The following is a 27,226-nucleotide window of genomic DNA, read 5'->3' as shown; positions in this document are numbered from 1 at the left end:
ATTTATCGAAATTTAACATCTATTGAAAATTTGCAATATTTTTCAGCAATTTATGACATTTTCCATAAAATCTACAGAGTTTTGCTATGATATGACAATATTTTCAGACTACTTATAACGTTGTTAGGCAGTATAAATTATTTTTTTAACAATTTACAGCATTTTCCAACAAATTACAACATTTTCAGACATTCAGACATGTTTAATCGATTTGCAATATTTTGAGGCATTTTACATTTTATATGCTTTAGTACAAATGAGTACTTGCATATTAATGTTTTATAAAATTACAATAATTACGTGCACTTGCAAAAACAATCGACTAATGAATAGAGTTAAAATTTTGGATCACACGAGTTTATGAATCGTTAGAATAACTGCTAAAATGTACACTCCCAAAAATTTTTTTTGATAAATAAGGTTAGAAAAATATTATAACCCATTAACCCATTATTAATTGATTTAACCATTGAAATATATAAGGTGATTAATAAATAAAGGTTCAAATATTTGCTTTTTACGGTTTACCTAAAAATTATCCATTATGTTGACATACACAAAAAGTAAGCAGTAAGTGCTGAAACATATTAGGTCATGGTCTAAATGATTGTTAAAATAATTATAACATTATGATAAATTATTGAGGATATGATAATTTTAGAGAGGCCATTTAATATTTTGATTTAATTTAGTTAATAAAAAATCTTTGTTAGAAAATTTTCGTTAATCAAACTTGTTTGTAAATTTAGTGATACTAATAGAAGAAATAGAGCTTCTATTTAAGAAAAGTTAACAAATACGATATACAGCTTTTAAAAAAATTGAACTCAAAATAGTATAATAATTTTGTATCTCAGATCTTTTTGGATGAATTCTTAATTGTCAGATGTCTATTATTCAATATCTGATCTACATTTATGACAAACACAGCAGTCGGTGTGAATAATAATAGTCTCAGGGAGAAAGTATTGTTGTGGTTCTGTGATTTTTATGTAAAACGAGAGTTGCACGGAATCTGGTGCATTTCGATATGGTCAGTTGGAGAAGCCAACGACTCTCGCTATCGATCTCAAGAAATCATTTCTTGAAAATGATAAAAATCACAAGAGAATATCAGCAGATATTGAAGGAAAGGAAATGATTTTGACATGTGTTCTAGATAGCTTCAATGGACATTTTTTCTTTAGAAAGCAATTAAGGAATATTTGAAGAAATTCTGAAATTCGCAATATATAATCTCCAGCAATTCAATATTTTCTTATTTTCATCGTTGAAAAGCAATTTAATGCTTGCCTTGCTACCACAACATTATAATGGTTGCGTTTATGATGTCTATGGGGGACAGGAAATAAATCCGTCAGCAGAAATGGGTGCTGCTGTTTTTATAAAACTTTTATATATATATATATATATATATATACTTATATATAAATCACGTTCTATGAGCACCATTTGTATACAGAATTAAGATATCGATGACGGATCGATTTCCTGTTGAACATATGAACGGATGCAAAGAATATATTGACTCACCGAAACTGCGAAGCCAAAGCGCATTTTATAAGTTCTCTGCCAGAATCTGAAACAAAAATGATTTTAACATTAATTAGAAGTCTCTACATAATTGAGAGATGATTAAATAAATTATTTAGTAAATAACATAAAAGTTAACACTACAATAAATTATATTATTTGTGAATCAAAGTAACATGGTCTCTGATTTGGAGATATCAATTATGTCTACCTGGTTAAGAAAAATTTTAAATATTAGTTTGAATCAACTTCTCAAACCACACAAAAGTCGAACTAATAATATCAGAACAACAAAATTATATATTTTTTTTAAAAAAAATAGGTTGATTTTTATGGAACTTTTTTGGCGATATATATCATGGTCTTATAGAACTTACTGAATTATTACGGCCTTACAACAAGTAGTTTTTAAAATTAATCAATGTTTGAGAAAATGAGTAGTTTTTTAGACGTTTGTTAAAATTAAAATTAGACGATTTACTTGGTATAACGATAAAGTACTTGGTCTTAATAAACCTACTAAACCATTAAAGTCCTAGGGAAACTGGATCAATTATAAATGTTATTGATTTTTGAAAATTTGCTTTTAGAAAATACTCCGAGTTAACGTGTTTGTTTGTTTTCAATAAATCCACTCGGAATACTTTGAATCACTCATAAATTAATTTATTTTTTATTGATTAAGTCGATTATTTACACATATAGGGAAGTTCATGTAACTTGCCTCAAGGCAAAATACCAATACTAACTAGTTAATTTAATAATTGAATCTGAAATTCTAATAAAAATAACAAATACAAGAAAACTGCAATAGCGTAATAACTCTGATAAATGGGAACATAGAATTTTGGGTATATATACTGTTTTGTAACGTAGTTATGAAATTTATCAAAACTCTCCTTCGATGAACTCAGGTTGTTGGGTTATAATTTAACCCTTGTAGCTGTGGACTGTATTAAACACTGGTTTGTTTGTATATTATGTATTTGTTGCAGTTCTTATCACAATCACTGATTTGGCACTAAGTTATAATGAACGAAGATATTTTTATTTATATTTTATTGGTTATACATGTTGTTTCGCGGACTTTACTTTTAGAAGTGAATAATTAGTTCCATTAAAACACTCCGCTACCCCCTCTACCAGGGGTAGCAACTATTCCGTGTAAAGCTTAATGCCATGAAGGTTGTCATTTTCATGGCCAATATAATAAAACGAAAATACGTCGAAACATATACATAAATCAAAAACACAACTACATACTTACAAAGTATGTTCTATGTTGGATTAGAATATAAATATTTACAAACTGCAAACGCAAGTTTTATATCAAAGAAAGAAATTCAAATTCATAATAAAATATACATTAAAATCTCCTTACAACTTATCGTATTAAAACTTTCCCAAGTCTCGAATGCATTTTTTTCCTTTCTCTAAAAGTCATGGTGCATTCGCCTCGCCCGCCCTGTTGCATCGACCGATAACTCATTGGAGGGTGAGTGCGGCGCCTTCACGTTGGAGTACTATGACTATGACTATGGCATCTCAGTAATGTTATGTCATTTATGCGGCTAAGAATTTTACTATAAATTCCAGAATCGTTTGGTACACCGAGAAATTTATTGAGTTAATGACTTGTACTGCATTCTTGCCGGAGACAAGTTCGTGTAGTTGATTTTTGCTGACGAAATTGACCAATTGGTAAAGGAATTACTATAATTAGATTCTTCGAATGCACAATTAAAAATAAAATTAACTTCTACTTATTTAATGTTTTTATTTTTTATTTAAATAGCAATCAAAACTATTCTCAAATTTTTTATGCATTTCTTACTATTTCTAACTTTATTGGATTTTTATAAGTAAATAACTTCTCATAGGCCTATAATATTTCAAGGTTTTCATTTTGACTATCAACTCAATGACCATGCTAAGTTTCATCAATATACCATACGAGTAAACCAAATGTTCTTGTGATATATGATATAAACCCATCATTAGACAAAATGAAGTTAAATAAATGAGTACAAATACTTTTGAAAATATGCATACTGGAAATTATGCAAAAAAACTAAATATCATCTCTAGAATTTTGAACACATTTGATATGAATTTTATGTTGACGTAACTTAATAGGATCTTAAGAAAGAGTTGCGCACGATTGAAAACTGTAATGCAAATGGTAGCTTTATAATTTTTGATGGCACTATATTAAAAAAAATCTGAATTATAATATATATATATATATATATATATATATATATATATATATTCCCTTGAGCTTCTCAGATATCATTCATGTATATTATTAGATTTGTCAAGAGAAATTTTCACGTGTATATTTTTGTATTTCCAATACCCATTTCCCTGCATTTTGTTAATTCAAATTGACTACACGTTGACAGACGGTTCTCTAATTTGGCAACAGAGTCGTTCTAAAAATAAATTAAAAAAATATAAGCATCTGAAAATAAAACAGTCATTTCGCATCGGCATATGCTTTGCTGAAACCATTTGTTTCGTCAAATGCGCGTTTGGAAGTTGCCACTCCGGCGCGGATTCTTGGGCGTTTGCACATATTTTATGAGAAATCGTAATCGCCTTTTTTCCGGCAATTCGTGTAATATATTGTGCAGTTTATATTTGATTTGAGAGAAAACTAGTGGGGCGCATGACATCGTGCCTTAAGGCAAATTGCTGGAACTTCCCGCACCAAATTTTTTTTTTAAAAGATTAACATTTTTGAAATATTTTGGAAATTCTGAACTTTTTTTCGTACAGCAATCGTACTGCTTTAACTGCATAGAGACGAAATATCGAAGCGCGTAAGCGCCGCGCCGCCATGTAACGGATAAGCATTGGTACGGAACCCATAGGAATGTAAACAAAATTTATACTTATTGTTAAAATGTCTATAAAATATCTGATGCATATGTGCAATGATCACTTTTGACTGGTGCATATGTGTAATGATCATTTTTGACCGCCAGATGGCATTTTTTTTACTTTTTTTACTAGATCTCCGAAACCGCTAGATCTGCCTTCATGTAAATTTGATCAGTTCTTCATCTTGTTGATACTAGTAAAGTGTTTTTTGAATTATTCAAATTGGACGCTGTTCTCTTAAAAACTGAGTTACCGTTTTTGGCACTTTTTGCCCCATATCTTCGGAACGGCTAGACCTGCCTTCGCTAAAAACTAATCAGCACGTGTACTTATCAATACGAATCGAATGCTTTTTGAATTATTCAAATCGGTTGATCGGTGTTCCCGAAATCACCGACGAAAATTTGTATATGCACACACACACACACGCACGCACATACACACACACACATACATTCATTTTTTTTAAAGTATGTCAAAATATTCAGAAACCTTTGAAACGTAAAGATATATAAAAAATTTTATTTTCGATTTTTTTGCGATTACTATAACTTACCCTACGGTAAGTTAAAAAAATCTCTGTAAGCTATATGTGGGAATCAAGTAAACCATGAATTTTTGAGAGAAACAAATGTTCATGATATTTTGTATAGTTTTCATAATCATAAATTTTAATATATTTTTATAAAAAACATGAACATATATTAATTTTTTATAAATTTATATATTTTTTAATAAAAATCTTTAAAAGATTCACAAGTGCCCATATGGTTAGTGAATACAAGGATATAAAATGTAATACTAAAATAAACAATAATATTTAATTTTAAACTTGGTTTTAAGTTGGCAGTTGAAATTAGTGGAATGTAAACACTGATTTTGCATTTAAAATTTAAAATTCCCAGCAAACCGCATCTTATCTCTGTTACGATGGTGTTTTGATGATTTTCGTGTTTTATTGAGTCATAAAAACGTGTCGGCGGTATCTCGTCCTTCCCCTCGGACCCAGTTGTTGTCGGCCACTTGTTCCTTGCACTGCCGCCCCTTTTGTATCTTCGGTCGTTATTGATCCGTCGCGTTGCGGGCGCACGACGAAACCACCCCTTACATTCAAGGGAAAGAAGTTCTTTCTGTGAGGCCTGTAAACTTAACGCGAAACGCTCGGCGATCACCATTTTACTTCCCTTTCGATGATCGCGATTTTGCCTTTTTTGTCGATGATGTTACGTTTTCTTTAGGTTAATTTAAAAGCGATAAGCCGGAATCCGTCAACAAGGATGAGAGGTTTAATCTAGATATGAAGGGATAATATTTAGGGAAGCAACTAGTGTCGAATGGTTGGAGATTAATTTTATTGTTGGGCCATAGGAATTGTTATCAGATTTAGTGTAACAACTACCATAAAATCAAATGACAATCAAAATTATGTTAATGAACTTTGGGTAGGGTAAGTTATAGTATTTGTCCAAAAATCGACAGAGAAATTTTTTGCATATCTTTATGTTTCGAAGGTTTCTGAACATTTTTGGATACCTTAGATAAAAAGACTGTATGTGTGTATGTTTGTACGAATACAATTTTTCGTCCATTTTCGGCGCATAGATCAAACAATTTGAATGATTCAACAGAACATTCAATTCCTACTGATGGAGAAACGTGCAGATTAGAAATTGGAGCAAAGAGTGCAGAAATTAGAAATTGAGTTTTTGAGAGCACGGAGCATCCGATTTGAATGATTCAAATCGGATGCAAATAGGATTCAAAAAATATTTAATTTGTAATGATAGACAGAAGTGGTGACTAGTTTTTGGAGAAGACGGAGCTAAATGTGCAAAAAATGGCAGTTTTTGAGTGAACAAAGCATCTGATTTAAATGATTCAAAAAATCTTTTGCTTGTAATAATAAAACAATTGTTTTAGGGGAAAAGAAATATTTTTCATTTCAATTTTTTTTTGTTAATTTCCGAAAACTATTTATTTTTGTATATCTAAAATTCTAAAGCTCACTAATTAAATAATTTTATCTTTGCAATTCAGTTTATATAACTCTTAGGAACCTGAGATAAGATTTTTCATCTTAACCCCGCTTCATTAAGTTCTGTTATTTACTTTTTATGTAAATTTATATGAACATAATCGTCCAATTCATAAGCTCTTACATTTTGTCTATAAAATATGAATATTGAAAGTTACAGTATTTATAATAATATATTTGAAAATATTTAATATTCCTCGAACATCGTTACGATACGAGAAGTTCCAGCAATTTGCTTTAAGACACGATGCCATATAACACTAGTTAAAATAATAATAAATAAATTAACTTGACTATTTATAAATTCTAAACAATAAATGCTCATTACTCAACTTTATGTCTCGAGATTGTAATTGTGTTCGAAGCATTCCATAATAAAAACAAAAGTTATTAGTATAATATCTTGATTCATTATAGGTAACCGATAAGCATTTTTTCAGTTTCATTAATGTTTTCTCGTAACTATATGTGTAATACGAACTACGTGTGTATATTTATAAATATAAGGCTGAATCATTTCTTCCAAGAGTATACAAAAATTGTTGCATGTAATATTTATCATTTTAATATTTGTCAACACCAAATGATCCATGAGTTTCTTTTGTCTTATATTAGTCACTTATTAATTATTATGATACATTTAATTCTAATAGGGTTTGACAGTATTAGATCTTATATTAATCCTTTCCACTCGTGAATTTCAAAATTAATATGTATTTTGCATCTGAGTTGAAAGGGCTCAGGAGAAAATATCAGGAATTATAACATATAAATAATATAAAATATCACAAACTTTTATCTAGTTTAAAATAAATTTTTATCTAGTTTAAAATAACTTTTAGTTTAGTTCATTTAAGTCTGAAAGTGTGGATAGTGTTAATAGCCTTCGTTGGTCTAATTCGTAGGGCTGGTTGATAATTTTTCCCTTAACAATTTTGTTACTTTTACAGATTTCGATTTTGTGAATGATTAGTAGCCATTGTTTCAAATATTCTCAAATAATTATTATAAATACTATAAATTTTATTGCTCATATTTTATATATCTAATGTAAGTGCTTGTATTTGGGCGACAACCTTTATACATGGTCTGTTCAAAAAGTACCCGGAATTACTAATAATTAAATTTCGCGGGTCTGGAGTGTCGGATGCTCCGTTCTTTCAATAATTGATATTTTTTGCCCTTTTCACTCCGTATCTTCGAAACGGCTGAACCTGATGCCTTTGCCTGAAACTAACTAGCATATCGTCTCATCAATACAAATCGATTGGTTTTTTAATTTTTCAAATTGGTTGATCCGTCCTCACAAAATCGTAGACATAAAATTGTATCCGAACATACATCAATTTACACACATATAAATTTTTCTAAGGTATGCCAATATATCCAGAAAACTTTGAAAAGTAAAAATATGCAAAAATTTTCATTTGCGATTTTTTGCTAAGCTAAAAATAATATTTGTAATGTCTTATCTCCATATAAATTTCTTAGTGCTTACATTTTATTCCAGTGAGCTAAATGCTCCGACGACATTTATTTTCTCTACAATTTTAAAATTGGATACTAACTGCAACTGAGGATTGATATACATTATTTGGTGCCATGAATTAGCTCTGCTGTAGCTCTATAAAACTCAGTATAAATAACTTGCATAAAAAATAAAAATAATCGTTATAAGGGCAACGTGCTTCTTGCAGCTCATAAATCTTGAATTCAGATGCATTTAAATATTTTAACCGTGTCTTGAATCCATTCGGAGAGATTTCTTGCGAATTCTGAGTTAAATTTAACTTCATGATGTAATGTGTGAAATTTCGTAATAAATGAATTATTTGAGACAAGAGACTAAATTAATATTACGTTGAATCTGAGAGCGGATCATGCGAATTTTAGACTGCTTTTTCGCAATGGATTTTGGCAGAAGTTATTTAACAAAAATATAATGTAAACAAAACAATGTAGTTACATATGGCTAGATTACTATCATCAAGAACACGAAATAAAAGGTACTTGATTTTTTATACATCTTTGAATGGAATACTCTATTGAAATATGGAACTGACGCATAATTTGGGATGTTCAAGCTTTTTCAAACATTTTCATTATTGTCGCAAGTTAAATAAATTACAAAATAAGATATAGATAATGAAAAGTAGATAAATCTAAGTTACTTTACTACTTTTTTTTTAGATTACATACAAGTGTGTTGACAAACATAAAAAATTCATCTGAATTCCCAGACAAAGGTGGATTCTATTATACACAAAAGACGAAACTTTTATTTGACAAATAAATTTGATCTTGACAGATCAAACTCTTCAAATAATTTATTCACGTATTATTATAACTGCTTTCATTGGCATAGATACGAGAAATTTTTGGCAGAAAAGCCAAATAAAATTGATTTATAGAGTAGACTATCCTATGCTATCCGGGCTTTCATGTAGCATTTATTTCTCACATTTCAAGTTTTGTCTTCTGTAAATCAAATTAGTCTATAGTACAATTTTAATTGTTATTAAAATAAAAAAATTATTAATAAAACAATTGAAATAGTTTCTGGTAGTATGAACAAATAATAAATAAAATTATTATTTTGATTGAATTTTTTTGAGCCAATGAAAGCATTAAAATTTCAATCACGATGTTAATTATCAATGAACCGACTACGTTGGGTGTAAATACAATAATATATTCAAGAAATATGAATTATAAATTATTGATGAAACCGAGAACTGTGGCTTGTGCATATTTAATTCATATAAAAAGCCATTGTCTTGAATGCCAAACTGTAGGAAGAATCTCATTAGCGGTTATGAAATTCGTAAATGGTAAACGGTAAAGCAATTTGACGGTACTTTTATTTCCTGAGCTCGGATAATAAACTGATTATACATTTATTAATTTGGAAACAAAGTACGGGATCTGTGTAAAATTGTGTACTTTGTGGTAAGAACGCCGAGGATCTGAATTATCGATATTCTATTCGATTTTGTATAGTAATTTTGTTCATCTGGTAAAGATAAACCTGGTAAATAAAACCTGGTTGTAAAAAAGAAAAAGTTGATCAATTCTAGTTAAGTTTATATAGTTGTCGGACTATAGATTTTATGTTCTAAGTTACTATCAAGTTTAGCAATTACATTTTAAATGATTTATGCCGACAAATTTTAACCAACAGAAATTGATTTATGTTCCAAAGAATGTACTTTAGCCACTTAGTTCCGTTTGCTCCCATAATAAATAATTGCCGGAAAACATTTCTATGACGAAATAATAAACGCTGGAATCAAATGCATCAACTTGTAGTGGGTCAAACAATATTTTTGTTTAAATTGACTACTAGTCTAGATATCTTCCCGTTTTTCTTAAATATAATCCGCCAAAAAATTACTGATAAAAACCATTGGTGCATGGCATTATGCCTAAGGCAAATTGCTAAAACTAGCGTGCAGCAATTTAAAAAATTTAGAAACTATTTTTGAAGATTTTGAAAAAAAAATTTGAAAATTTTGAATTTATTTGTTTTAATTTTATTTTTTTGGAAATTTTTGAATGTTTATAAAATCTCTTCAAGTCAAATGGCATTTTGTTCTACTCTTTTTTGGACCTCCAATACCGTTGGATCTGCCTTTCCAAAAATTCAATCAATTTTTTAATAATTCAAACCGGACGCTCCGTTCTCTCTAAAACTGAATTACCATTTTTGGCACTTTTTGCCTCGTATCATCAAAACGGCTGGATCTGCATTTGCTTAAAACTAATTAGCACGTCCCCAATTCCCATCAATAGATATCAAATGTTTTTTGAAACATTCAAATCGGTTAATTCGGCCTCTCGAAAACTTGTATCTGCATATACATACATAAAGGTCTGCCAAAATGTTCAGAAACCTTTGAAACGTAATGACATACACAAATTTACATTGTCTATTTTTTGCTATAACTTATAACTTATTCTACGAAAAATTTACAATATTTCAATTATGAATATCATCTCTATCTTACACACCTAATAATTTTAATAAATGCACTATTTTAGTTCGTTTATAAACAATATCGAGTAAAATATTTCTTTTATTAACTTGAGCAATATTTTATAATTAATGTATCCATTTCACCCACGTGTGCCTTTACAACTTGAACCTTTACAATGATTTCACAAGGATTTTTAAGGTGCGGTCCTGCCACCGTCACTTTTAACAAAAGACAATGATTATTATTCTGTATACACCTACTAACACATACGCATGTACATTATATGTAAATATCATATGGAGACACATGTTTATATATGAATTGTAAAATACACAAAGATGATCGTTCTATGGCATATAAGGACGCGACAGCTGTTGTCCATTCAAGCCGAATGATTTATATAAATGACATATTGTCAGTTTTGACAAAAATAAAGTAGTGCCTCCGTTGAGGATAATTAGATATTTCTTGGTACAATCTGGAGAAAAGATTTACATTTTGTTTATGTAAAAAACAGACGCCTCTGCGTCATTATGGGGAGTTTTTTTTGTTATAGATTTATTTAGCAATCAGAGATTACAATATTTCTACAATCTAAAGTGAGAACTAAGTGAATGTTGAAATAAGATAGGATCCATTGTAATCTATCTTACAAAATATTAATACTTAAAATATATATCTTTAATGATTTTAATTTACTTGACTTTGATGACTTGAATTTTGTTGGGGGCAAAGGACGTTCTTTAAAGATTCATTTGGGTGCATCTCTAATCTGTTGCGGTATTTTAATGACAATTCTCTGTAAGTTTCGTACACAGTCAGCACTCTTAAATCCCCGTAGACGACCAAAGGAAGTTGAATATTGTTCTCAATATTGTAGTTTGCATTTTCTGTATAATTTCCAAATTCGATGTGGAGGCGCATCCCCATACCTCTAGCCCGTAGGTCCATGTTGGTTTTATGATGGCGATTATATAACAATAGTTTATTTTTCACGGATAATTTGGATTGTCTTATTAATAACCAATTCATTTCCTTTATTTTTAGTAGTATTTGTTCCTTTTTCTTTTTTATGTGTACTCCCACGTGAGTCTGGTATCAAGATATAGTCACAGATATTTTACTACGTGTACTTGTGAAATGGGAAGAAATTGCACGTAACTCGATTAAAAATGCCGTGAAATTGTTTGTACTACTATTTAGAGGACAACTAGTGCTAAAACTACTTAAGAAGTTCTATGAGTTGCTGTGATGACTTCTCACACGACGTGGCTTTTTTAGAAGGCAACCCAAACGGTTGTCTTATCTTATTGATAGTAATGAGTTTATATTACAATTTCTATAATACTGATAAATTATGCAGCAATAGCAGTATTTTGGAAATTGTCAGACATCAGGTTGTCCGAAGTGAAAATACGTCCATTTCACCATTGCTGCATCAAATTAAGTACACATATCATCGGTATTAGATAAATTGTTATAATAAAGGTACATAAAAATAGATAGATCAACCGTTGGATTTTTTTCTAATAAGTTGAACAAGTTTCATTACATGCATCAGCTCATAGAACTGGCAAGTTCTAACCGCTGTTCAAAAAAAATCATAATTTGTGGTTTGTCTGCTTTTTGGAAATCATAAAAAAATGTAGTATTGTACGTATGCAACGTTAATAGAGTCATTAAAATTCTTGTATGTGAATTTTTTAGAAATGAGAAGATTAATAAGATTAGTATTATAATATTTGCCAAAAATGTTGAATTAATTTGGGTTTATAGTTTCCGGTATAAATAATTTTATACACTGAAATTTATGGTTTGTGAAGCAATTTAATTAAAAGAGAATTATTATTACGAATATCCATTACATAATATGTTCCAAATAATATGTGTATAAGATAACTTAAATAGGCTTGATTTCAAATTTTCTGGGAGTCGACACTGTAACTTAAAATTTACTTATTAAATGTAATAAATTATATTTAATTGTTAAATGGATCAGTTTGTAATGAGATATGTTGAATTATATAATATCCTAACACGATAGTTCAGATAGAATCAATAAGTTATCAAAGGCTAATTACAGATCAGATCCTTTCTCAAAGGCCTAAACATTACAAGTAATATAGACCACCCACTGCAATGTTTTGTCCACGAGAAACGAGCACAAACCGTCAAAAAATTGTCAAATTTCCTAAAAGGTGTATAAAAATCCGAGTATTAATTACATGTTCGATCTATTTTTACCAAAATCTACCTAATCAATCATCTAAAAGTATGCGGGTTTTGAATCGTGCTCCAAATTAGGATCCTCCATCTACTAGGGCGTTGTGTCAGATACAAATCTCATTCAATACATGAAATTATGCAATTTACCGATATCGTCCAATGCTAATTAATGTTTTTATTGCAAAACTATGTGGGCAGACCACCTCGCCTTTTATACCAGTTTTGAGATCGAAAGACTGTTTCTGCGTGGCTGGCGCTGCTCTAGAGCAGAGATGGCCAGATAAATGACATATTCTTCTTGATATTAAATTATGTAGCAATCGGCTTGATAAAGTCTTCAAATTTAAAAATAAAGTCAATAATTAGATATTTTTTATGAAAGATGAGAATTTGCAATCAGCTAGACATTTACTAGGCATTTATTAGGCATTTACTATATATAGAGCTACAATATTCAGATATCTAGAGCAGACATTAGTTCAGTAACAAATTTTTCTAAATAATAAAAATACGTCGCAATCGGCTTGCCAGAATTTTAGTTTAATTCAATTTAGGACATTTGATAATTAGATTTTAATTGTGGTAAGAGATGAGAATTTTTAATCAACAAGGAATTTTTTAGGCAATTATTATATTTAGAGCTACTTATATACAGATATTCAAGTGATAGTTATTAAATACCAGAGAATAAAAATAAGTCACCGTGGTAGGTACATTTATGGATTCACAAAGTTAAAGACAAAAATTGAGTAAAACTTTTTTCTTGCTCAGATTTTTTATTTAGTTTACTCTAATATTTTTTCTATACCATCAAAGGATGAAATTTTTTTACCTTTTATAGTTTCGACTCAAAAGGTGACTAAAATGGTATTCAATTATTTTAACTTGTCATGGGATAAGTTATAGTAATGGGCCCAAAATCGAAAATGAAAATTTTTGCATATCTTCACGTTGCAGAGGTTTCAAAACATTTTGGCATACCTCAGAAAAAATGGATGTGTGTGTATATGTGTGGAGACAATTTTTGAGTATGGATGAACCGATTTGAAAAATTTAGATACAATCGATTCCTGTTGATAGAAAGATGTGCTGATTGGTTTTTGGCAAAGGCAGGTTCAGTCGTTACGGAGATACGGAGTAAAGCTATTTTCACTTGGAAACATTGCTATCGGTATTTCCAAGTGAAAATTGTTGTCACGTTCTAGCTGCGAACCCGTTCACAGTTTTCAAAGTATAAATACTAACCTAATATAGAGCAAGTAAATGCAATTTTAGGCATTATATTCATATTAACATAACTCTTTTATGGTTTTAACTCTATCTTTAAGGGTTTGAAGTAAAGAAAATCGTGTCGTTTAAAATATGTCCAAATATTTCCCTTCTGTTGGCCATCTCTGATCTATAGTTCTTATAAAATATGCATACTTTATATACATTGAATATCGTTGAGTATATGTTGTTATTAGTCTGTTAGACCAGTTTGACATATTTTGAACATATATTTACCCTATATGTTCGAGACAAGTAGAACGCACATGAACATCGGATGTTAAGTGCAACATCTAGTAAGATAGTTGAAGGTGAGGCATTGGATATAATGCATAAATTTGACAATTTGCGAGTAAACTTTGCACCATAAAATATTGTACTCTGTACCTTGAGAAACGGTGATATATTACCTTCTGAGAAATATATAAATCATTATCTTCTTCCATTATCGTTGCCAATTATCCCATATCGGAGCTCTAATTGAGAAAAACAAAGAAGAAAAACGTTTTAATTAAGAACTAAGGACGTGATTGATTCGGTTCGTCGAGATCGCGTGCGAGCACTTTAGCTCTGTAACAAACAACAGAAGAATAATGAATCAAATGAATCGAGGAGTGAATGAAGAAAAAAACATTGTCTTATTGTCAATCTTGTCGGACGCGATCAATGACGATCTAGCACCATTGTTAGAATATATTGACGGTCACGTGCTTGTCCTTATTCATTAGGTCCATCGGTTTTATAACACACATGGACGACCAGGGATCACCGACCGCATCGGCCACAGATAAAAATTTATCACACAGAAATAGGACAATTTTTTGGGTAGCCATCTACAAAAAAAAAACTTGTAGTTTATCCAAATCATCACAAAAGCTTATAAGACCAGGCCATTAATTCTAATCGCTGCTCAAATAATACATATTTCATAATAACAGACCAATGTTATGGCAAGACTATGTTACTGTTATGAGTACTGTTCAAAATGCCATGGATTTGCTGTGCATTCAGGCATTTTACACATATACTGCAACGTATGTTATATGTTATGAAGCTGGGTCAAAAAGATCCTGTTATTTAAGATTGTTTTTTTGACATTTGTGCAGTTTCTAGATTAGGTTTTCTATCTGATAACCTGAGAAAAACGCCCGACTGTGAAGCGACCACATGGTTTTTGACAATATTTAGAACGATTTTGTATGTAATGTTTTTCATAACATAGCCTTGCCATAACATTGGTCTGTTATGCGGCAGAATCGGTCAATAAGTGAGCAAAAAAGACAAAGTAGAAGCATATTACGGTTTCGGACACTCACCACGATCACTTAAAAGAAGAGAAATTTTCAAACCAAGTTTTAAAATAGTATTCTGTATCAGTATCAGTATCATTTCTTCAACAACCTAACTCTTCATACCTTTAAAAATCTATGTATTTTATGTCACGTAGTTATAGAATTTATTAAAACTCTCCTTCGATAATTCAGGTTGTAGGGTTATAATTTAACCCTTGTAGCTATGGACTGTATTAAACACTGATTTGTTTGTATATTATGTATTTGTTGCAGTTCTAATTACAATCACTGATTTGTTACTAAGTTATAATGGAAGATACATTTATTTTTATTGGTTATTTACATGTTGTTAAGCGGACTTTTACTTTTAGAAGTGAACAACTAGTTCAATTAAAACACTCCGCTACCCCCTCTACCAGGGGTAGCAACCATTCCGTTGTTTTCATTTAGAAAACATAATTCCTGCATACCTTGGCAACTAGTTTTTCTCGATTCTGCTTGGTGCTAAAGAAAGGAATGCTTAGATGAAATTACTCAATGTGTACTCAAGATATTCTCAATATGTTCTCCGTTAAACTCATTTATCATTACTGGCAGGACGATTAGGCTTGAGGTGATCTCGTAAACGGTACTGTAAGTCGGAGGAATTCCTCTGACGGCAAAAACTTGTTCTTGGATAAATATTGGATTTGTCGTGGGTAATAGATAGTTGAATAGAATCATTAAAATATTGTCTAGGAATAATGTATGCAAGTCTGTTGTGCGGCAGAATCGGCCCATTAATTAGATGCACGAGTTTTTGGATGTGTTCTTAAATTTTGACTCCAGTTGCCTAGAATTAGAAGAGATCTAACAATAAGCGTATAATCCATGGTACGGAGTAACAAGAACATTTTCGGTACATTTAAGTAAAAGTATCCCCACAACTTGGTCCAAATATTGGTAAAAATTTTGAATCTCTAGTTTCGCGATCATGGGAGAACATGAAACCAATTTCCCCTCACTACTTTTTAGTTGGTGCTGCGTTTGTACATAATATTAATTTATTAATACTATGAAAGTTAAATTGTGTTCCGTTCTAATGTGTAATATTTTTAATGGAGTTTACATTCTGTTGGGATCCTAGTAATGATATAATTATACAATTGCATTGTTTGTGGTTCTACTACGTCGTTCGGAATTTGAAACGACATGGAACAACGTTGGATCGCGACCTCAGCACTCCTCGCTGAGAGTTCTATTGAATTTAATCTTTTCTTATTACTGAGATGAGACTGGTCTCATTATATATATATATATATATATATATATATATATATATTTACACAATTTACATCAGCGGTTTCCAAATTGAGGGGCGCATGCAAAATTTGCAAGCAGGGCCTAGATGCAAAAACAATCAAACATTAACGTACAAAGCAAATTATATGAACTTTTTTTTATTCAAATTGATAATTGTTTTTTTAATGGGTAATTGAAAGTGTAACAGTTGAGATATCAATTTTATTGCTTTAGGTTTTAAAAAAGTTTTATTATAATATTTAAGAAATATTGTGAATGATGGATAAAACCACAAATAGCAAATAATGGGTTATTGAATAACTGACCACAAAACGTGCTTATGCAAAATATTTTTTTTTACGAATAATAAATGACAACAGAAATTTCTATTTAAAAGTCAAATCTCAATATGTACTAACAATTCTAGGGATCATATTTTGTAGACTTTCTCTTGGTTGGTGAACATTATTTTATTCAATATATAAATTGATTTAAATATTCATTGTTTTGTATTATTTTATATGAACGATGACATCATATGAAGTGTCAAAACGTAAAATTAAGAAATTTAATTTATTATTTTTTCCCAATTTAACGTATTAGTAGTTCAAATATAGCTTCTTGGATCTTAATGGACAGAAAAGTTCTTCAGATATTGCTCAAACAGATGTATACTATATCATGATATATCAACAGCACATATCATGAAATAAAACTTAAAAAAAGAAAAAAATGCTCAGCTTTCTTACCGTTATTTTCAAAAAAAACCCACATCTTTCATACCATTACCATTAAAGCTACCACTAATTTTATGTTTGGACCAGTAAAAACCAGTAAAGATATCATTGATTTTACGTTTGGAAATCACTGATTTGAATTTTAAAATATAGTTGCATCTGGAACAGGCACAAATCGTGCAACATGTCTATATCATCAACGATGTAGAGAATATCGTCTGAAAGCAATGTAATATTATTTTCAGAACGAAGCTCATAGATCTTTGTTATCTTTTATTGCTATGATGCATTGCACAATATAAAACCAGCAATGGTCTTCTGGATATATAATTCACTCTGTTTTCTTAATCTAATCCATTTGTACTTCAATGAAAAGAAACGTCGGGAAGAAATGATAATAGATACTTATTTATTTATTTTTCAACTGCACGAAGGAAAAGTTTATTGCTTTGCTAGAGTATTCGATTTATTAACTGTATGCAGTGACAACGATTTTCAATTGGTAATATAGGTAGCAATATGTTTTCAAGTAAAAATAGCCCTTAATCCGGCATTAATAAAGAATGTCAGCCTTATTAGATACATTCTAATAATCACAAAAAAATAATCAAATATGGATGGATGAACCATTGGGTTACCATCTAAGAATTCAAAATAAGGAGAAGTTTCAGCTTAACAGCTTATGGGACTTAAGGTTCTGATTGCTGTTAAAGTTAAAAATTAAAAAAAAAAAAAATACTTTATGCCAGTTCATCGAGATTCATCAAATCATGGGAATCGTTTGATACGAAAATTGAATAAAATTTGTGGTTGTGCCTTCACCGACGTTTCCTCAAAAATGGCTGTACTGGTTTCAAAAATGTTTGGGCATTTTGATGGACCTAGTTAAGAACTGGACTTGCTCATTTTTGCGAGAGGCATCTCCGGCCCAGCCATATTTTTATATTTGGCAGATAAGTACAAAATTTAATAGTTTTGATTGTTGTCCAATAAGAAAAATATATTATCATGTTCTCTATATAAATGGTTCTACAACGCAGGTGATATAAATAGCCATAAAAGCTGCTCGAGTGCGCTTGATATTGATCACCCAGGCGCAAACCGTGCGATCAATAACACAATTAGATTTTCAATTACACTAATTACTAATCCCATCATTTTTAACATTTATATCTCATCCTTCAATTACATAACATGTTACATATTTATTTACAAAATGAATACTCAATTGCAAGTGGTATTTTTACAATCTATGTCAAGTAGTTGCTACTCGTGAAGAGTTCAATTAGTCAGCTTTTTGGTTGCAGTTGAAGTGGCTTCTCGGAACAACGTATTGTTTCTATTTGCAATGTACGTGTGCTCTATTTCGTTGAGATAAAAATTATCCCAATTCCAACTTCTGAACCAGGTTAAACAATTCTAGTATTGTACTTTGAAACAATGAGAAGAAAGACTGAACTTTTTACGTGGATAAAAAGCGAATAACAAAAAATCTGGAATATGTCTATAATTGGTGTGTGAAGAAGTTAAGTCGTGAATAAATGTAATGTAATAAATTTGTAAAAAATAATAAATCATTTGTGAAGTCAATATTAGTAGTATAATGATACCAGATTGACTTCATGCCCCGGCAAAATTTATAAAGATTTGGAAGCGAAAAGCACTAGATTGTCAATATTATGGGGTGCATAAATTTTCTGACTTACTCATGGTGCAAATTTATCGATTTGGAGCACAATATAATTCCAAAACCCTAAAACACAGCAAATACAGAAATATATAAATGAAAAACTTTCAAATATTCATGTTCCAAAAATTGTAATAAATATATATATTTTGTTAATATCTGCGCCTATTACATTATGAAATATTAGCAAATTTTTGGTAATACTCAGAATGTCTAAATCGAATGCCAATCAAATGACGTTCGAAATGATGATCTAATTAATAAAATAATTGAAATTAATAAATTCATAGAGGCACAAAATATGTGATTTTTAAAGTATTTTGCTGAATTTGCCCACTGGATGTAAAAACTATAGAGTAATACGATATTTTTTATCTTCAGATTTACATACTATATAAAATTAATTATAAATTGTGAAAAACTTGTAAAAAAAAAACTAGTGGGGTGCATGGCATCGTGCTTTAAAGCTATTTGTTGGAACTTCCCGTACCGTAATTAAAAATCTTAGTACAGAACCCAAAAAAATTTACACAAAATGCGTACACATTATTAAAATCTCTATAAAATATCTGATAATTTGGCGTGCATATGTCAAATAAATATTTTTGGCCGCCATTTGTTTCTACTTTTTTTACTAGATCTCCGAAACCGTTAGACCTGCCTTCCCTTATATTTAATCAGTTCTTCATCTTGTCAAAACAAGTAAAATCTTTTTTGAAATATTAAAATCGGACTCTCCGTTCCCTTAAAAACTGACGTACAGTTTTTGGCACTTTTTTCCAGTATCTTTGAAATGGCTAGACCTGCCTTTGCCAAAGACTAATCACCACGTCTCCTTATCAATAAGAATCGAATGCTTTTGAATTTTTTCAAATTGGTTGATGCGTGTTCCCGAAATCGTCGACAAAAATTTGTATCCGCACAACACACACACATACGCACACACGTACATCAATTTTTTCTAAGGCATGCCAAAATGTTCAGATGGTTTTGAAACGTAAATATATATAAAAAAATTTATTTTCGATTTTTTTGCGATTACTATAACTTGCCCTGCGGAAAGTTAATAAATTTTAAATACAAAATATCAGTAGCTTTTTTTTAAAGAAAAATAAATACTCAAAGATAGCTTTTCAGTATATTTTACCAATACAGTGTTTTTTTTATCATGAGAATTACTACAAATTCAAACAAAAATTACTATTTTTTTCTTAGAAAAAACAAGGAAATGGTATACCCACTATACCAATCTATTACCGTAGAAACGACTTGGCATTCTGAGAAAATTTATTTCAATTAGGAAATATAAAATTCATGAAATTTAATAAAGTATGTACAACTTTGATATAAAACAAATGACGGCATTTCATTTGTAATGCGAGTTGATTAGGCAAGCGAAAAAATAATATTCTTTCATATCATATTCAAAAGTATAATATAACGCCGCGTCGTAAAGTTATTATAATATTAACATTTACCTAGAAATCCAGGCTGAAAATAAGCCAGAGTAAACATTCAAGTTCATGAAATAATGGTCTAAAGTAGGAAGGAAGATAGGTGTATGTATATCTAATTTTCAAGAATGCAAGTACTTCTTGATAGCATCATTAACAATAACTGGAACAATATTATCTTTCTTGAGAAAGTAATAGTACATGCCAACTTATCGTTGCAAATTCTAATGAAAAACAAGCTATCCAGGCGTGCTGAATACAATATAATCATTACGAGAAGTACAACTAGAATAATAAACGTCTTATGGCAGTTTATGTATCATTTTATTCTCTCGTTGAATTTAAATTAAACTCAACTGGAAAATTGTAGACATAATAATAGATTGAAGGATTAACTGAGGGTTATGTGTGTCAGAATTTATGCAAAATATTTGCACATTGTATACAGAAACTACAAAAATTTTGAAGCACATTGGACTCGAGCGCTGATTTAATTTTGATGAAGAAAAAATCAAAATCTGGACCAATTTTATTTTAATATTATTGGTGGCTTCATAAACTAGTATATATTAACTATGTATAATTATGTTTGATTGCAAATTAAATTTAAATTAATTGCAAATAACGAATTTTCAAAAGCTGATTTTAGAAATTTCCGAACATTTGTTGTCGTGACACATGCTCTAGAAAGCTTATTGCAAAGTTTTGATATGTTTTAACCATCGATCTGTATAATAACTGAAATTAATTAAATTCAACTCTTTTTACAAGATAAGTAAAATATTTATATTTTGGTTTTTAACCGCGATTTCCTCAGAAGAGATACTGCTATACGAGACAGCGAGCCGCCCAATAGCACTACTAAACGGACCAGGCACATTCACAATTCTTAAGAATTTCCAATCATGATCAATAAAAATGTGTTTAAAAATTATAGGTAAATTGAACTTCTAAAGAAGTAAAAATTATAATAAATTAGAATTCCCAATGATAAGAGTGGACACACTGTATGTCGTCTACAGGCGACACAGGTCATATAAAAAATATATTTTTATATTAAAAATGTGTCTTAAAATTAACAGCAGTACATATTTTTTCGAAGTTTGTCAAATTGAAGCAGTTGTGGTTAAATGACAAACCACAAGTATCACTTAAAGCAATAAAAATATAATATTATACATAATAATAAAATTAGCTGTATCCGTGCCTTAGTGGTGAGAGCTTTGGTCTTGCAATAGCAAGAAGAAATACAATTATTATTTTCTCATAATGAAGTTATTTTTCTTGTTTTTATTTCTATGTTATTGTCAACGTAATTTAGAGTTACTTTATATTATTCATATCGTAACTTATATACCATGTAATATATAATAAATAGTACAGGGTCCGCCAAATAACATTTTTTGAGCAAAAGTGCTAAAATAACTCTTTTCAAACCAGGCAACTATTTGAATGAAATTATTTTTTTTCCATTATTAACCCCGAGAATTGCACTTTCAAATAAAAAAGAATTTGATAATTTATTCATTTATTTATTTAGTACTTTTTATAGCATTTTCAAAAAAAATGTTATTTGGCGGGCCCTTTGTAAGTCCTTCTGGAGCTACTCTGTGAGCTATGTAATAAAAAATAAATAAATATGGTATAAGGTTCAATTCTCGTCGCGAACAGATCTGTATCAAGCAGTATCGATATCAGTTTTCACTTGAAAATAGTGATCTAGATATGTTTTAAAGTGAAATAGCCCTTAGGAGTAATGAAATATTTCTCTATTAGTAGAGACAATCACTGGCCTTTTACTAACTATAGATATCGTTCACAACAGCTTTATAAAACCCCTCTAGGTCTGATTACTGCTCAAGACCGAAAAATAATGATAAAATCTCGAATCATTTAACATATTTTCTGGTTATATAGGGTAGTACAGGGACACTATTTCTCCCAACCTGCATATTTTTTGATGATGCTCTAAATTCTAATTATAAGTGAGTTTAATATTTTCTCTATTCAACATCTAATATTTTTCGTTCAATCAAAAAATGATGGTAAAATATCAAACAATTTAACATATTTGGTGGATCCACAGCGTTGAAAACATCTTCTATTTTCCCCAACCCGCACGTTTTCCCCCGCTGCTCTAAATTCTCACTTTTAATACTACCTTCGGTTAATAATAAAATTATTTAACATATTTGGTGACTCTATACCGCTGCAAAAATCCACTATCTCCCCCGACCCGCACGTTTTCCACCGCTGCTCTAAATTCTCAGTCCGTTTAATACTTCCTCCGGTTAATATCAAGTATTTTTCGAGCTCCAGACTTATCTTTTTATATTACATTATATGCAGCTGATTCAGATATTCGTTCAACTCTAGCATTCGATATGTGAATTGCGGGCATGTGTGTTAGTACTCGTTTGCGGTATCTCCATACGAGTGTATGGGTTCGCTTGTGTTCTTCAGTTCTTTCCGTCAAGCCAGTTCCAGTCGAAGAGTTGAAGAGTGTGGAAGTGTTGTGGAAATAATAAATGAAATTTGGTTTGTAAAGTGAAATAATAAAAGTTTTTTGGTTTTAAAATTAGTGTTATTAATTTTTGTGGGGTTTATTTGTGTATTGTAATCGTGCTTGGAAGTGTAGAGTTGTTTATTGCGTCTCTATTTACATATTTATCACTATTAGTCATCATACTTGATGCAGTACAAATAAATAAAATCGTTACAGTTAGGGCTTGCTTAAGTGCGACTTTCTTGCAGATTTTAATATTTTTTTTTAATTTGAAAAAATATTAGGGTTGTGATACCAAATATTTATGTTGTGAGACCGTCTTGAAGATTTGTTGCAATTTGTTGCCAAACTTTGACAACATTATCCCTTATCAAAATAAAGTTACAAGATGTGCTATATAACAGTATCAATAATTTTTTTTAACACGAGACAAATTTCACAAATATTTCTTAACTAATGTCTGTGTTAGTACTAATTGCAACATGAATTTATTATTAATGATAAATCAGCATTTTCCAACCTATGGGGCTCAGGAGGGCGCCAGGCTGTTTTACATCTGTTTCCAAAATTCTATTAATGAAAACAACTCAAAATTTTTGAAATGATATTAAAAAATAAACAAATAAAAATATTGGTTTTTATGCAAATTTTTGCATAATATTGCATGTTATGTCAAATGAGAAAAAAATAAGGGGGGGCGCAACATTTTTTTTATTAGAGCAGGGGGGCGCGGTGCGAAAAAGTTTGGAAACCACTGTAATAAATAATAGTAACAGTTAAAGCTTAATAAAAATTTGAATAGTTTTTTTATCAGTACCGAATCTTTTACAGTCTCATTTTCCTTGTGTTTTATTCAAAAATATCGGATGATACTACATATGTTTTAATATAAAAGTTGCAATAAGAATTTAAAAAAAAAAACTAAAATTTCCCAAACTATTTTTTAACGGATGTGTGTTAGTACTAATTGTAACATTATTTCAAAAATTATTGTTATTCTCATTAGTGAATTGTAGCTAATGATAAATAAAATAGTAACAGTTAAAGCAGTGGTGTTCAACCTTTTAGTACGCCCCCCCCCCTCTTTCTTTTACGAAAATTGATGCGACTCCATTAATTTTTCTAACGATCTAATTTCATGAATACTCAATTGATATAATGTATTCATTAGACTACAAATTAATACATAAAAATAATTGTTTATCAATTTATTTTTTCATATCACTTGAACATTCTTGGTTGATTTTCGAAAATAATATTTTGAGAACTCTATTATATTATGCCCCCTTGCAACCGCCTTGCGTCTCTTTGATAGGCCGCGCCCCACAGGTTGGAAACCGCAGAGTTAAAGCTTGATAAAGATTTAAGTAGTTTATTATTTGTGAAAATATCAGGGTTGTAATACGCAACTTGTAGGGTTTTCTTAAGTTTTGTTCATAGAGTCCAAATTTCTTTATGAACTTTCCGAACTAGATTATAAACGAATGTTTATGTTGCTCCTAATTTAAACAAAACACTTACGAAAAGTTTGGAAACCACTGAGACAATTTTAAATATTTTTTTACAAAAAATAGCACGATAGTAGTACACATTTGTTTTTGAATTTTCTCTACAAGGTTTGATAATGTCCAATTTATCAGATGTATTTCCCAAATTATATTTTTAACGAATAGGTATATTGCTCCCAATAGCGATTTAAACTCTTACTAGAGATAAACCAACTAAAAACAGTTAAGATTTAGATACCCTTCCCTTCAAAAAAAAAACAGTCTTGCGCCCCCTGAGGAGTAGAGACCCACAGATTGGGAACCAATGATTCAAACATTAATTGTGTACCAGTTAAAGCTTAATTATTTAAATATTATTAATTATCGAGTTTCCCCGGGTTTTTAATAGTGTTCAATTTTCCAGGTGATTTCCCAAACTATTTTTTTCAACGAATGTGTGTGTTGCTCCCAATTGCAACATTAATTTAAACATTATTCGTATCCTTATTAGTGAATTAGTGTGGCTAGTGATACTGTGTACATTATTGTGATAGTGTTTTGCAAATATAAATATGAGGCTAGTTTATTGCTAATAAACAATGACTGTACCCAAAGGGCAACGGATTTATAAACATGCTCGAGGTGAATATAATAAATTTTGTTTTATAGTGCATTCAATTGTATGAAGGTAAAAAGAGTAAATTGAGCTGGAGTTAAATTTATTTTTATTGTAGTAATAGATTCATATACAATGGGTAAATTCATTTTATTATACTTGTACTTATTTTGTACATTGCGGGGTCTGATTAGTGGGTTAATTTACATAGACTGATTTTCTCTATGGGTTTGCAGCAATTGAAAACTCGGATTATGATCTCATCCAAAATTATAAGTTGCCAAATAATAAGTTGTCTAAGTTTTTTGCATTTAAGAAATAGAATCTAATCTTTAATAATAAATAAAAAAATCCTATCTCATTCCAAAACCAAAAAGTGCGACTCTACTTTCTAGACCATAAAGATTAAGCGGAACAAATTGCTAGCTGTGTGTATTAGCAAGTCATTACAGTTCTTGTTGTTAGAGTTTTTAAAGATTTTGTTTATATTCTCTCAAATTATAAAAAAGCATGTACAATTATCTTCAAATTGTAAAAGCTTACAGTTGCACCCCGCCTTACGAGCCTAATTCGTTCCGAAACCACGCTCGCATGTCGAATATCTCGTATCTCGAAGCAATTTTTCCCATTAATTCGTTTCAGCATAGTGTTTGTATTAATAATAAAAATAAATAAAGCGTTTATTGCCGAACAAGTGCATAACATTAACCCTTTCCACTCGCGAATTCCGGAATTTATATGTATTTTGCCGCCAGAGCGGCGGAATCCGAGTTGAAAGGGTTAATATTATGAATTGAATATTACAACTCTCACAATGATTTATTTTAAATATTAGTATGTTAGTCAAATGCAACTTCGAATACGAAAATCTTTCGAATCGAATAATCAAGAGCTTACTTACAAAATTGTAAGTGGATATTTAGATAAAATCAGAATTGATGTATCTAAAATTTTCAACTCATTATTGAGGATGGTAGTTTGTACTTATTGTACCAGAACTAATGATAATTTATTGATCCAATAGTACCTATAGTGAGATTTGAAATATTCAACCAACTAGTGTTTTTTTAGAAATCTTCAAATAAACGTGCATTTGCAGGTGTTAATTGCCAATATAATGATTAGTGATGATATTCCTTTCTTGTCCAACAACTAATCTTAAAAGAAATTTGTACTGTTTGTATAATTCACGAAAAATCAAATGTTATATCAAAGACTACATTATAAAGTCACTTGAACAATTTCTATCAGGTGCACTGATAGTGACACAATATCAATGTGATTGGTAAAACAAGTGAAGATATATTTTGTTACAATAGTTACAGACTTCCAAACTTCATAATTAACCAATAATTTATGTTTTTAATTTAATTTAATTTTAATGTGAAATGATCTATTACTTCCTAAAGAACTTACTCATCCTTTCTTTATATAATTTGAATGATTGTATTGATATTAATTGGATAGGTGTGCAATTTATTAATATATTTTTGTTACTTAAAGAAAAAAAACGAAATTTTGCTTATTGGTAATGCTACATACACCATTAAAATCTCATTATTGTCATATAAATTCAATTTTTATTTTGAACATTCTATAGATATATTAACTTTCTGATATTATTTTATAATAAAAAAACTCATTGAAATTCAGTTTCCAATTTAAGATTGCAATCCAAGTATTTCACAGACCTACTCCATAGGATAATACCATTATTAATGTGTATTAAGTAAGGTATTACGGTTTAATAATTCTGTTCATAAATACACGATTTATCTACAAAGTAAGTCTATTCATCACAAAATCATTACATTTAGATCAAAGTAACAATGCTTGAATATTCAAAGCCTGTTTGCTCTGTAAACAACTCACAAAGGGAACAGATACGCACGTTAATTAGTCAGTAAATTCTTAGAGTAAATATGACTAAACTCTTATCGACATTGTATCGAAATACTTATGATACACAAAAACAAGTATAAGACTCCTTTTACTTTGATTAAATCCAACTTGGCAATATTCATACATTTCAATTTGAAATAGTTTTTATTAGAGCTATGTTTAATATTTTGTTCTTCTGTGCCTCATAAAATTCAAGCTTTTATGTTGGAGTTGTTAAATAATTTTATTGCTGTAGTAGGAATTGCAATGTTGTACATCAAAGAAGGCATAGGAGAAATAAAACTATTTTATGGGATATTGAAATAAAAATATAAATTTTAAACGAAAAGTAAATGTAC

General features: G+C 30.0%; 1 protein-coding gene across 5 annotated transcripts in view; it reads left to right on the top strand.

Moving 5' to 3' along the window:
- Positions 1-27,226, top strand: part of LOC113378628 — a 76,039-nt gene that overhangs the window by 15,275 nt on the left and 33,538 nt on the right. Inside the window, exons 1-2 of one of the 5 annotated variants that reach the window (XM_026619183.1) lie at positions 22,857-22,915; positions 24,795-25,012. The exons of the other annotated variants lie outside the window; for them this stretch is intronic. Of the exons in view, the coding sequence (XP_026474968.1) occupies positions 24,970-25,012 (43 nt within the window). The 5' untranslated portion in view covers positions 22,857-22,915; positions 24,795-24,969. Of the gene's footprint in view, positions 1-22,856; positions 22,916-24,794; positions 25,013-27,226 lie in introns of those variants that run through there. 5 annotated transcript variants of the gene reach the window in all.

This window comes from Ctenocephalides felis, unplaced genomic scaffold (assembly GCF_003426905.1).
Source record: "Ctenocephalides felis isolate EL2017-DRISC unplaced genomic scaffold, ASM342690v1 CF-g0.4_SCAFFOLD_01886, whole genome shotgun sequence".
Classification (NCBI taxonomy): domain Eukaryota; kingdom Metazoa; phylum Arthropoda; class Insecta; order Siphonaptera; family Pulicidae; genus Ctenocephalides; species Ctenocephalides felis.
This window is presented reverse-complemented; position numbering and strand designations above follow the sequence as displayed.